General features: G+C 34.7%; 2 protein-coding genes across 2 annotated transcripts in view; both read right to left on the reverse strand.

The window, feature by feature from the left end:
• Positions 1-4,110, reverse strand: part of LOC109230965 (pyrophosphate--fructose 6-phosphate 1-phosphotransferase subunit alpha) — a 6,703-nt gene extending 2,593 nt beyond the window's left edge. The window contains exons 1-11 of the mRNA XM_019396470.1: positions 3,860-4,110; positions 2,673-2,845; positions 2,196-2,308; positions 1,820-1,894; positions 1,620-1,733; positions 1,457-1,524; positions 1,222-1,305; positions 729-782; positions 436-516; positions 232-325; positions 76-149 (exon numbers count right to left, since the gene is read on the reverse strand). Coding sequence (XP_019252015.1) covers positions 76-149; positions 232-325; positions 436-516; positions 729-782; positions 1,222-1,305; positions 1,457-1,524; positions 1,620-1,733; positions 1,820-1,894; positions 2,196-2,308; positions 2,673-2,845; positions 3,860-3,949 — 1,020 coding nt within the window. The 5' untranslated portion in view covers positions 3,950-4,110. The remainder of the gene's footprint in view (positions 1-75; positions 150-231; positions 326-435; positions 517-728; positions 783-1,221; positions 1,306-1,456; positions 1,525-1,619; positions 1,734-1,819; positions 1,895-2,195; positions 2,309-2,672; positions 2,846-3,859) is intronic.
• LOC109230966 (bZIP transcription factor 60) lies at positions 5,105-7,618 on the reverse strand. Its single transcript, XM_019396471.1, has 3 exons — positions 7,033-7,618; positions 5,783-6,006; positions 5,105-5,554 (listed from the first exon to the last, which is right to left on the reverse strand). Exons 1-3 carry the CDS (start codon positions 7,458-7,460, stop codon positions 5,307-5,309), a joined length of 900 nt encoding a protein of 299 aa, XP_019252016.1. The 5' UTR covers positions 7,461-7,618; the 3' UTR covers positions 5,105-5,306.

The raw sequence follows: 13,690 nt of genomic DNA on the forward strand, positions 1-13,690 counted from the left end.
GTTATCAAGAAGCGGTTGCCAGGAAGGAACCTTAGAATGCAGCTGAGATATTAAACAATTAATTTTGCATCATACCTGCAATAGAGCATATACTTCAGGAATACTTTCTATAAGCCCCTCTGGCAACAGGATAACACCATGGTTTTTATCTGAATGCAAAACCTTAATCAGCTGACTGCTTAACTCAAAAACTGACTCTACAGACAAATGAGGACATAGTAGTTTCAATACCATGTTCAGCCCTAGCCTGAACTGCATCACAAATTTGTTTTGTGATGTCAAAGAGAGTTAGCTTCGACGCAGCTACCTCCTCACCAAGAATCACCTGCAGGATCGCTTAAAACTTTTAAGGAAGAACCAAGAACACTTGGAATATGTAAGAAGCACCATGTCCTAACTGAAGCATCTGCTGATCAATCCAGAGATAAAACTAACCATATTAGGATGTGACTGCAGAGTGCATTCTAAGGCAACATGTGATGCCTTTCGCCCCATGAGTCTGATGAAATAGTAATACTGAAAAAAGGAAAGATCCCCCATGGTATGTTAACAGAAGGACAAAAATAAAGGTGTAACATGAAACATGGGCTGTAAATCACAATCATCTAAAGTAAACAACCCTCCATAAAGATTTCATAACAGCAGATAGGTATATTAGGCTGTATATACAACACCCAACTATTTCAAAAGCAATGAAAAACATCTAAGGACATGAATAAAGTCGGTACCTTCTCTGCTGAGAGTGCATCAGTGCACATATTGCTAATGAGTTGGGAGTTAACCTGAGATGAAACCGCAGATAATGAGAATTCCAGAAATTAAGAAGTCAAAGACGCAATATCAGCTAGTTCAGAGCTTGAATTACACTAATACTTAATTAACATGCACAGCATCATGAGAAAGAAAAGGACCTTTCCACATTAACCTGCAAATTCAACACTACTATCACTGCAAAACCGTAAATCTACCAAATGGAATACAACATCAAAAGCAGAAAGAAGCCAGCAGAAATTCCACTAGAAAAAAAGAAAGAAGAAAAAAGAAAAAGAAAGAAGAAAAATAGAAGCACTAGGTCCAATGGAACTCTCGACCTACCTAGAAACGAAAAGAAAAAACCTAAAGCAAGGGATAGGAAGCATCAAGAGGAACCTGCAGGATAATGCATTTCAAAGGGGAAAAAACTAGTTACGAGCTGATTCTGTGTGGTGTTTGTATTAGTACCTTGCATATTGTGTCAAAGCCAACATTTGCTTCAACAAACTGATTCTTGAGATCCCCATTTAATGTAACAGGAACACCAACCACCTAAAGATAAAAACAATTCTATTAGTATGTTACTGACACAATAAGATAATACACTGGATAAAAGAGCCAAGGTTTGGACTAAAGCAGGAAGATAAAGAAAATAAAGTAGGACATTCATTACTATACATGAATCAACAGGAATAACACATACTTTTGTAGGGCATTTTGCTTCTGCAAATTTTTCTGCCAGCTGAGCAGCATCAGTGTTTGATGTCACTCCTTCAAGCCAATGCATATTTTTAGACTTTAGATGAAGGGGAATAGTGTATACTTGAAGGTTCATCATGTACAATTAACAGTAGCACTATGAATACCTCCAATAATGACAAGGCCATCCAATTTCAAAGCTTTGCATGCAGCCATTGCAGCATTTACTTGCTCAGTCGTTCTAATTTGATCTTTTGTCCGTCCCAGCATGTCATATCCACCTTAATAGGAAAAAAGGCAACAAAAATAAGCCCCCCAGAAAGGCAAAATGTAAATATAAAATGAAACTTCAACCAGATGTAAATACCTTGATTCTTATAGGTAGCAAGAACGTCATTGGTGATCTCTAGAGTTTTCTGCGCAAATAAACCTTCAGAACCACCTATTGAGATTTGAAAAAAGAGAGTTTCAGCACAAATGACTTCCTTGAGGAGAATCAAGTTTCTAAGAACTATAAATATTAGAGCATAACCAAAAAAAAAATTATCAGCATTAGCGCATGATACTCAATATTAAACATGACACATGCAAGAGTGTTAATCGTGGTGAAATAAATCTGCAAATAGACACTCTTGTTAGCTATTACTACAGCGTCCCAATAACTGCCATAAAGGAGATCTCAAATGAAAAACAATGAGAAATGTGTAAAGAACTTACAGCACCATCGTAAAGGAAATACTTACCCAAAAACCCAAGCAAGGTATTATTGGGGTTGTGAACCTTAAGAGCATCATGAAGACCCCATAGCACATTGTGTCCTCCAGGAGATTGTCTACCACAAAATAGCACCCCAACCCTAACAAAAGAAGAGGATAAACAGTGAGCACAGTTTTCGTTCCAATAGAAGAGACTAGGGATAAAGGTGAATACTGTGCACAAAAAACGCAATCAAGCTCATTTTAGTGCATAATGAAATGTGACGATACAGATAGCAATCCCTTGGGTTAATATTTTGAAGATGTAAGTAAAAGAGGAATTCAATCACAGACAAAATAAATTATCACATAATAATAATAATAATAATAATAATAACAACAACAACAACATACACCTAAGCATTAATTCAGCATAGTATTTGTTAGAAAGTATCTCCTGATTCCAATATTGATACAGTTTGCGAGTAAACTGCGGAATTATGAAGCAATCGTCAAATGCAATACCTAATTACAGGATGTTCAGTAATTATCTGAGCATCAGGGACCTTGGCAGTTGCCCTAAGAAAATGGGCTAACGGCTGACCATAAGTGTGTGGGAAGAACCGTTTAATTGTGTGTTCACCAGAGGGATCTGCTGCAGTGGTTGCATCACGGAGCTCTACCCGGACAGTAGTACCCTGTTCAAATCGGAGCAATTCGGAATAAAGCTAGGTCTGAAGATGTTTAAAGCAATAACATCAAAGGACAAATTGCTCAAGGATCTTGAATATCATAGGCAAAATTAAACAGAATAACCTAAACGTGGACAATAAAGCAAAGTGGTGATGCATCAACTACAAGAAATGGACACCAATGAATGAATCAATTGACTGAAAGCTGGCAATTACGCCAAAGTATGATGAGTTGAACAAATGTCTCGGGACAGTCAGACAAACGTCTGAACAATCTAATTGTTATTATGTAAAAGGTAACCAGCATTATTTCTGATAATTTGTTTTAAAAGACAGCTTATATACGTTCATGACTTCCGCTGATGTAAAGACGTGATTTTTTTTAGATGAAAAAAGTAAAGACATGATTTTTCGGCTAGCTACTCGTTAAAGGAAAACCATAAGTATATCACAGTGAAAAATAACATGTTGGAGCTGAGCGAAATCTAGTAAAAATCTTTCAGAATAAAATCGAAAAGGATACTTTATAGTACATGACGGAAGTCCTGTGTCCTTGCCTAAAAAAGAAAAACTTGCAAAAATTAAAGAGGTAAATGTTTTAACTTATTTTTTATTTTCTTAAATACACGATCAAGTTACTTGTAATTTGAACAAATAGTGTAGGAACTCAGGACTCCCAAAAAAATTAGATTGATGAACAATACACATCTGATATGAATAAAATAATCCTAATAAACACACCGCAAAACGGTACTCTGATGAAAGAAAACAGCATTATATGTGTGATCTACCACGTTAGATCTATTCTTCACGAGGCTGATATACCAGAGAAACCACGAACCCGAACATTTTGCAATAAACTACTTATGACTGCCAAAAGGCAAAAATAAAAACAACAGCGCGTTAAATCGATACGAACAATCAGATTCAAGCGAGAAGGAATGGACGAGATGGCAAAAAGTATCATGCACAAAAGGCTTCACAAGACATGAAGAGAAGTAGAAAGAGGAAGAGAGAAACCTGAAGACAAGGAGGAAGTTCAGGCTGGTATTGAGATCGAAGCTTTTGCAAATCAGAGAGTTCTCGAGGTATACCGTAGTCTGCATCCATTGTTTGTGTCGCTGCTATACTCACTCGCACCAACTTTTTTGTCAGTCTCCTAACTCTGAAAAGACCGTTTATATATATATATATATATATATATATAGGACAGGGGCTAGTGAGGCGATACAACCAACCCAGCAACCAGTTTTACCTTCCGGGTTCCACGACTCTATCTTTATATGCCCTTACTTATCAACATTATTACGATGCAGCCATTTCCTTTTATTCTGCAATGCAATCCAAACCCCCCCCTCCCTTACAAGTGTTAAGCAAATCATCAGCTGTAGTAAAAATAACGCAATTAAGTGCGCGTATGGTCACTAGTTTGAATCCATTTGTCCCAGTGAAAAGGATCCCAACACCTGGCAAGAACTTATCTCACCCGTCTTCGTTCAAAAGAAAAAAGGAAGATCAAAGCATAATTTGTTTTAAGAAATGGGTTACACACAATCCTCAAATTATACTGTCCAATAAATTTTTACTAGTAGTAGTTCTTTTTTATCTTTTAAAATTTACGCTAGTATATTTTTTTTTATTATAATAGTTTTATCATCTCTCGGTAATCCCATTACGCAAACAAGTTATGACTTTTTTTAAACTTGAAGACGTCTACCGTCTATGAAAGATTGATTTTTGAGTAATAAAGTCCAGATAGGAATATGCCCCTTCAGGATAATTAGGTAAATTCGGAGTTCGGATGGCAGGTAAAGCATGCGGATATTCACCTAAAATACCCTCACCTACTTGTCGATGGGGAAACAGGAGCTTCTTTTTCTTAAAGTTGGATCTTTTAGGTCGTTTTGATGGCCTCAGGAGCCAGTTTTCATCTCCATCTCAATTTTCCAACAGCGCCCCCAGTTTACTCTAACCCTTGAAAATTTTACCCATACCAAAGAAGAAGACGAGTGCACACATTTGCGGAGATGCTTCTTTTCTCATTTGTCAATACACTTCCAGACTATCCAGCTTTTCCGCTCCAAGCCATTATAATAGAGTAGCAAAAAAGAGAGAAGACACAGACCGCCTCATATATCAAACTAATAGAAATCCAACCATTCATCTTCACATCGATTTCATAATTTTGAAAATTTTGGTGGCCTTGTAATCCTGCTCCCATGCCACAACTACCACTCTGGGGCAGAAAGAACGAAGAAAAGGAAATGCAAAACAGAAAGGAAACAAATTTAGGCTGGAACTGTTAAAAAGTTGCATAGATCTTAGTAAGCTCATAAGTCATAACTAATAACACTGAACGACGTCCTTCAGATGTAAAAGCAAAGACTCATACAGAAAGTCTATGATACAAACTAAAGAACTCAAAGGAAGCATGATCCACCAAGGGAAAGGATTTGATCACAATGAGTCACATCACAATTCCCAAAGAATGGGGATTGAACTTCATCCTCGATCTTGAAGCTTTGCATCTCTTGCCCATCATGAAGGACAGGAACTCAAAAATCCGACCAGTCTTATTTCCTCCCTTTATTGGAACCAGAAGACCGTGGTTTCTGCTTCGTTGATTTTCTTCTGGAATTAACCACGGTTGGCTGGGAAGAATGAGCAGGCATATGATGCCCAGGAACCAAAGCAGGGAACCCAACAGCAGGGATTCTGCAGATTTCACATTGCATTAAGTAAATTAAAGGCTATATAAGCACTTGAGAGAAATTAATGAACCTTCCTATTCTACATAAGCATGGCAACCTACAAAAATTGCCAGACTGTCTAGTCTAAGACTTGCTTCAGGCGTTAACCAAAGCCGAGTCCAAAAATTTATGTCAGAAAAAGTGATATAGAGAATGTATTTCACTAAAATGACAAGAATTTTCTTATCCTTACCCAACAAGAGCACAGCAGACTCCTGCTTGGTCATACAAGCACCATTAGCACTGCTATTCTGCAAAGAGAAGCGCAAAGCTTGATTTTCTGCAAGACAGCACTGGAGAACTAACCCCAACCTCTTGCACTCTGATTCAAAGTATCTACTCTTCAACTCAAGATCCCTAACATACAACTTCTTCCGCTCTCGTGACCTGACAGCTGCATCTCTGTTTCTCAATTGCCTGGAAGATCAAATATTAAGTTTTTTACTCAAATTTTCTTTAATCTGCTATATACATCACAGATTAGATAAACGCAAACCCATTATCATCTTGAAGGAGAAGAGCAGAGGGATGCATTACAGTAGTCTAGATAAGTGCACATGATGATATCTCCAATTTTAAGTATGATGAACTACACATTCTTCCTGGATATAGACATATAGTATACATCACACACTAAATAAGTGCAATCTTTATGGAACATGGTTTCTTCTTCTAAGAGAAAGTCCAGCACCAGTTTGCTTTGTCAGCAAAGTTCCCGCTTGGTGGTGTGTATTCCCCTGCTTCAACTACTCATAGTACTACAGGAAGGCGGTGTAGCTTACATTCGCACAGTTCAGCATATCACCATGTTTCACAAGTCGCAAATTAATGGAAACATTGAACCGTCATGTGCTTTGATAAAAATCAGTATTGACAAATCAGACTTTGGAAAGAAGAATCATACTTTTGTTTCATAATCAACAAACAGACAATGAACGTTATGTTCTAACACAGCACAAATCAACTCTAAACTTAATGGCTAATGCATACTCAGCAGTTACCACAATCAATGTACAATGTCAAATTACTGTAATCTTGTAGAGAGAAACTCCTTCAGAAATCCGCTGAGAAGAAGACAAAATGTGGGATGGCATAATCAGCTACTACTGATTGAAAAAAAGGAGAAAAAGTTTTTCGTTTTTACAATAGCAAGTATTATTGATGTCAAAACCAGCACCTAAGAAAGTGTTGTGATTACATCTAAAAATAGCAAAAGTAAGTAAATCCTGGTTATCTATACAAAAGGATTGAAAAGAAGAAGAAGAATTGCAAAGGATTTTTGGGTCACCGTGCATAATTCAAATTAAGACCAGTAAAAGAGGATCCTTTTATTTAATAAGCATGAGCTAAATAAACAGAGCCATTTTAATTTAAGGTAGAGAAAACTATGTTGAATAAATTACAAAAAAGGAAAGAGAAAAGGCCAAAATTTTGGAGAGATACCTCTTGCGCTTTTTATCGATGGGATCATCACTGTTTAGTTCGTCGGAGCCGTCCTTAGACTCAATCGGCGACTGGGAAACCTTCTCCTTGTCTTTGTCGTCATCATCCACCTCGGAGCCACTTGAAACCTTGGAATCGGTGAATCCAATGACTTTATCAGAGTGAGAAAGATTGGACTGAACAGGAGAATCGGCTAGCACGTCGGAGAGAAAGTCGTCAGCAAGTTGAAAATCAGGCTCTCCGACAGCCACGTGACCGACGATTTCATCATCGTTCATGAGAAGCTGCTCGATCTCCTGGATAGACGGCGCGGACGGATCATGAGCAGAGAAGAGATTGTCGGCGGGATCCTCTAGAATATTGTGGAAGAGGTCATCTACATCGTCCCAATTGATGTGTCCAACGATATCATCGATGTCATCCACCATCGCCTATTCTACAACCCAGAATGGGAAGATTGAACCAAAATTCAACAAGAAATACGGGGGTTTGGGGTGGGGGAACTAAAGCTACGACTACGATTTTGGGACCTGTGGATGGGGCCAATTAATAGTCACGTGATACACCCCGTATTTCTTAGAGGTTAAGGGTCCAAAGGGAAAGGTAAATAGCAAGGAAATTGTGAGTAACACAGATATTACTGCGTCATCCAACCAATAGGAATTCGAGTTTCCTTCAACTTTTCGACATTTCTCTGACCTTTCGGACCACGTACCTACAGTTACAAGCCTAGCTAAATCTATATCTATCTATCTATCTATATTTATATTATATTAAAAGTATGAAAGATTTACCCCTTTTAAAAATCTAATTATCTCACCTATATAAAAGAAAGCAGCAACTTTATTTGAAGGGGTGTGATCCTTCACAACAAATATTATAATGTCCCGAAAACTTTCTGTCCTAAAAAACTAGCCAGCAACTACTTAGAAAAAAATTAAATTAAAATAACAAGTTTGTAGGAAGGGACGCATACCTTCATAATAGGTTACTACAATTATTGTTCCGAACAGTTTCTAAGTACTCTATATTTTTGAACCTTTGAGATGTTCTATTTCAAAGATCTTGTCATCATGGGATAAAAATTTACAAGGCACAATTATCTCTTTTGGATTTCATCCGCAATAATTTCATGGGATAATTTAGAAGGCTGATTGGCACGTAGTTTACAAATCTTGCGGTCATTTCTCAATTAGCAGTATTCCGTTGCTTCTTTTAATTATACTGATAACATTAGCGTCCCATCATCTTAATTTTTCATTATCCCGAAAAATGTATTAATTCAAAGGTGAAAAAGTATTACTATTACATAGCATTTATATATGTATTATGCATTAGTTATATCTCTTTTCCAAGAAAACAACTTCAATGTCTGTTCTATTAGTAATGATTCAAAGCAAGTTGCCTAGCAATTTATGTTTTCTTTTTTTTGGTAATTAGCAATTTATGCTTTTCTTCTAACGTTCTCATTATACTTGTTAAAATGGGAATAGATTGTGTTGAATCATTTCGCATTAGAAAGAAAGATGGAGAACTGTTACTTAACAAAAAAACTAGACAATTATCAAGTTCAAAGAAAAAGATCTTCAGAAGCATAAGAGGTTTGATAATTTAGAAAGAAGTTCGAATGTTATCCAAAGATTAAGTCCACTGCTGCTAAATTTTTGAGAGTTTACAAAAGTTACACGAAGGGAGACCTATGCATTAAGAAAGTCTTTGCCCTTTTCAGGGGAAAAAATACCAATTTTTTTGTTAGCAAGAATCTAAATACTATCTCAAGTTGGTGTTGAGTAAAGAGAAAGAATTCACTTTTCTTATCAAAATTGATACGACAGTAAAAATTCAAGTAGGAGCTTAATTAAGAAAAATTAGCAATGATACGAAGGAAGAAAATGAAAAGAAATAATGAAGAACACTCCCACAATTAATAAAATAATTCAAAATTAAAAATAAATTAGCGGCATTTCTTTTACATGTAAATGATCTTTGAACTGATTTGATTTTGAAGTTATATTTGTCAAAAAAGTATTATTGCTTGGGTTTTGGTTTTTTTTTTTTAAATTTTTCTTCATATAAAAGAGAAATTTGTGTTGGTATAATATTCCAAATTTGATTTGTATTCTTACCATCATCATTTTAACCGATAATTCTCCTAATGTTTTTATTCTTATTAGTTTCCACAAATTATCTATCTATATTTACGCAAAAATAATTACTCAATAAAAGGACTTCTACACAATATATACTATAGGTATAAGTGAATTCTATTTTATTATCTGTTTAGCTAAATGATTCACGATTTTCATAAATTAAGATATCAACAACAACAATACTAATCCAGTATAATCTCACAAATGGGATCTGGAGAGGGTAGTATGTACGCAGACCTTACCCCTATCTTGATGGGTATAGAGGTTGTATTCAATATACCCTCAGCTCAATAAGACGAAAAGAGACAATAGATCAGTAACAACAACAAAGGCCAGAAAAATAATACCAATAACCTAAGAAGCAGAAAATTAGATGGATGTTCCCCAGCCTATTCCATCCGTGGCTCCATACTACCCCTACTTCCGTGCCTTCTATTATTGAAGTAGGATATTTTAGTAGTGGGGTGATGAGGCAAATAATGATAGAGGTTCCTTCGGGAGGTAGCCTCTTAAAGAAGTCAGGCCAGGCGGATGTATGGTTAAAGCCCGTGATAGGCCCGGTTGAGAAGTCTAAGTTGGAAAGTCACAACTCCTTAACTTGGATGAACGAGATTGTGCACTCGTCCCTGAAGGTAGACTTTATATCATCCCTCATTCTTTTCATATCTTTTACCGTATCTAACTTCTCCTTTTATGCAAATCAACCTTATCGGCACAAAATTAANACACAACATGAACCAATAGCATTCTAAGACAAGGCACTATCAGACTAGCCCTACACCCAGTACGGAGTAGAAAAACGCTCAACTACCTCCTAACCTTCAACCCTAAAGCTCGAGCTCCACACCTTCCTATCAAGGGTCATGTTCTCGGAAAGCTGAAGCCACCTCATGTCCAGCCTGATCTAAATTTAAATATCAACTATTGATATTAATAATTATGTAATATGAAGCATGTTGTACTTTGACAACACAAGTTTCGATAATGACAAAGCAATTGAGACACATAAAAAGGAACATATAGCAAGAGTATCATTTATAAGGAAGTTTATGTAAGATTCACTTCATTATATTTTATACCTCATAAGATTGAAATAAATTAAGCAATCATGTGTATCTAATTAAACTTCGATTGTTTATTTTTATAGGTTTAAAAGATATCTAATTATATTAACCTCGACAAATAAGTCACAACACGAAAATCTACATTGATCATTCACATAAACATCTGGTTTATTCTTTTATGCATAATTATACACTTAAAACTTTATTTTAATAATAATAATAATATTGGGAAGCCCTACACTAAAAAATTGAATTACTAAAATACCCTTCTACATAATTTTAATAACTTAGATATTAAAAAAAACGTATTCCTAAGAAGAGTTGTCAAGCCAATGCTAAAAGTCACAACTATTCATTTTACCAAGCCAACAATTTAACAATCACAACTATTCCTTTAAAGGAGTCAGTATACATGTGTATTTGTGTATATTGTATGTTTCTTCTTCGTCCTTTATTTCTTAGTTTTCGTGTTCACATTTTGGGTGATACTGTTTTTATTGCTTTACTTCACTCAATTATATTTAATGTTTATTTTAATTTACTGTAATTAATAAATCAGTATTTATATTTCCACTGATTATTTATGTCCTAGAAAATTTGTTTAATTATGAGTATACAGTAATCTTTTTTATGAGTTTGAGTATATTGGTTACTTTCATGTTAATATAGTTTGTGCAAAATAATACTTTTTTTAGTCGGCGATTTATTGTTGTACCTCTTTCATATATTAAATTAGATATGTAATTAGAAAAAAGTTGATTGTCCAACATTTTGACAGTCTTTTTTCTTGGATTATCAATATAAATTTTATATTCTTAATTTTATCCTTTATGTATGTTTTTGGATTCATCCGCTAACAAATATTAGTACCAAAGCAAATTTTTTAGTCTTTCTTGATGTACTTGTGATCTGTTTTCGTTTGTGCATATTCCTGTACATACAAAGATTAGTTGGTGGGAATAAGTTTAACTAAAAAAATTAAAGGCATTCTGCACTATTTGTTAAGTAGGATGATAAAACAGTTTAAGTTTGATAAATAAAATAAATCATTAATTTTGTTTTGATATTCAAAAACTACCAATGATCATTTTTATCATAGTATTTTAGATATTAATATCATCTGCTCTTTGCATACATTAATCTCCTTAACGATCCACTTTGTTTGCAATGAAGTTCTATTTACGTTCTTACGAGTGAAAGAAATAAATATTTCTTTGAAAGATATTCTGTATGAATTATAACTCCATTATTATCTGCAATAGTCTATAGACATATATGGGACTTTTCTCTTAATTTTATCTTACTTGATTATTCAGTAAATAAAAAAGAACTCACTATCCAGTTCAATCCTTCATATCTACAAATGAGATTATAATTCTACCACTTATTTTTATATATATATATAAATATTAATTATTGGTGCATGTGAAGAAGACGAAGAATTTGTGCATGTTATGTTGGTTTTTTTTAAGTAAAATGTGAACTAAAAATGGAGGAAAAAATATACTTCGTATTTAAAATGATTCCTTTTTACAACGGAACTTTGTCGCTCATTAGAAAGGAAGAGAAAGATGTGTGTTCCTCAAGCAAATCTATATCGATGTTATCCTTGAGTCAATTTCATGTTTTTCTCATTTAGACTTTTCTTTCATAAATAATACTCCCAATAGTTTTATCATACGTATATTAAAGTTTTGAAAGTACATTTTTTAATATTCTAAAAAATTTATTTGTTAACCAACAAAAAAGAAATTTATTTTACGATTGTTAACCGTACATACTGATTACTTATTCATTTTAAATTATTATGTTTGGACCATATTTGGTTGAAGTTTGAAAAATTTAGTATTTTGAGTTAAATTTGAAGTTGATATTATTTGACATGAATTTCACGTAGAGAAGAAGTTAGAACATTTGTGAGGGAAACATTACCATACTCAAACAAAACTTTTAGGTTCATTTTTTTTAATTTAAAATTAAAATTAAAATAATAGATAAAATTGTAAATTAAATATTTAATTGCAAATAACGTGTGTCCAAATGCCCTTATAACTAAAAAAAATCTTAAAGTACGCATATGATAAAAATTCGCTATAGTATAATACAAACTTTATAATAATGATATGAGATAAACGTGCAACGCACGTTCAGAGAGATTAGTTACATAGAAAGACCCCAAGGAATTGCGACGACCAAGCAGCTCTACCTTGAATCCTTGAGATCAACACATTAACTCTGTCCGAGTCCGATATCTCCAATATCTGGCTCTGTACAAAAATGTACAAAAGTGTAGTATGAGCACACCACAGTCGGTGTCCAGTAAGTATCAAGACTAACCTCGGTGGAGTAGTGACGAGGTACAGTCAAGACACTTACTAATCAAATAACCTGTGCAATATAACAGTATACAATAATACTGAAAAACAACTAGTGATAGCAACAAAAATCAACCAGTGTTATAAACAGCAAGGCAACAAGAACACTATAAATATTGTTCAACAACTAATGAATACAAGTACAACCAATTAACCAAGTCCTTCAAATGTAAATCTTTCACCCATAAGTTTTTCAAATAATAATCATTAGAATATAATCCTTTCCAATAAATATATTTTGTACTTCCTTCGAATAATTATCTTTCAAATATAATTCTTCCAAATAAATATCATCAAATATAATTCTTTCAATAAGTCTCTTCCGAATATAATTCTTTCAAATAAATATATTTTTTTGAATAAAAGTTCTTTCAAATAATATTTTTCGAATATAAGTCACCCGGTGACATTTCAAAATAGTTAATTGAAAATAAGTACCTTTGATTATAATCTTTTCAAATAGATAACCTTCGAATATAAGTCACCCTGTGACACCTTATCTCATAATCATACAATATGGGTCTCAATACTTGAACCCTAACACTTGGCATCATGTGCCCTCATCACACCCTTATGTACTTTTCTTTGGTTTAGACACTCTGTACTCAGAAACATCGACAGGGGATCTCCCGGGATTCCGTCCCGTAGTCCCAAATGTAAATGCTCGGGGATCTCTCAGTATCCTCAATATATGTGCTGGGGATCTCTTGGTATCCCGAGGATCTCTCAGTATCCTCAACATATGTGTTGGAGATCTCTTGGTATCCCGAGGATCTCTTGGTATCCTCAATATATGTGTTGGGGATCTCCCGGAATATCGATCCGTAGTCCCAAAGTAAATATCCAATACAGGGGAATCTCCCGGGTGCATTCCCGTAGTTCCAAATATAAATGTGCAGGGGGATCTCCCGAAATATCGATCCGTAGTCCCAAAGTAAATATCCAGTACATGGGAATCTCCCGGGTGCATTCCCGTAGTCCCAAATATAAATGTGCAGGGGAATCTCCCGGAATATCGATCCGTAGTCCCAAAGTAAAAACACAACAATCTCAAGGAAAGAATCCAGTA

The sequence above is a fragment of the Nicotiana attenuata genome, chromosome 8 (assembly GCF_001879085.1).
Source record: "Nicotiana attenuata strain UT chromosome 8, NIATTr2, whole genome shotgun sequence".
Lineage (NCBI taxonomy): Eukaryota > Viridiplantae > Streptophyta > Magnoliopsida > Solanales > Solanaceae > Nicotiana > Nicotiana attenuata.

Coding starts and splice junctions, on each gene's coding strand:
- LOC109230966 (XM_019396471.1), bottom strand. CDS start 7,460: ATGGTGGATGACATCGATGATATCGTTGGACACATCAATTGGGACGAT. Junction 6,007..7,032: donor ATCGATAAAAAGCGCAAGAG/GTATCTCTCCAA, acceptor TTGATCTTCCAG/GCAATTGAGAAACAGAGATG. Junction 5,555..5,782: donor GTCTGCTGTGCTCTTGTTGG/GTAAGGATAAGA, acceptor TGAAATCTGCAG/AATCCCTGCTGTTGGGTTCC.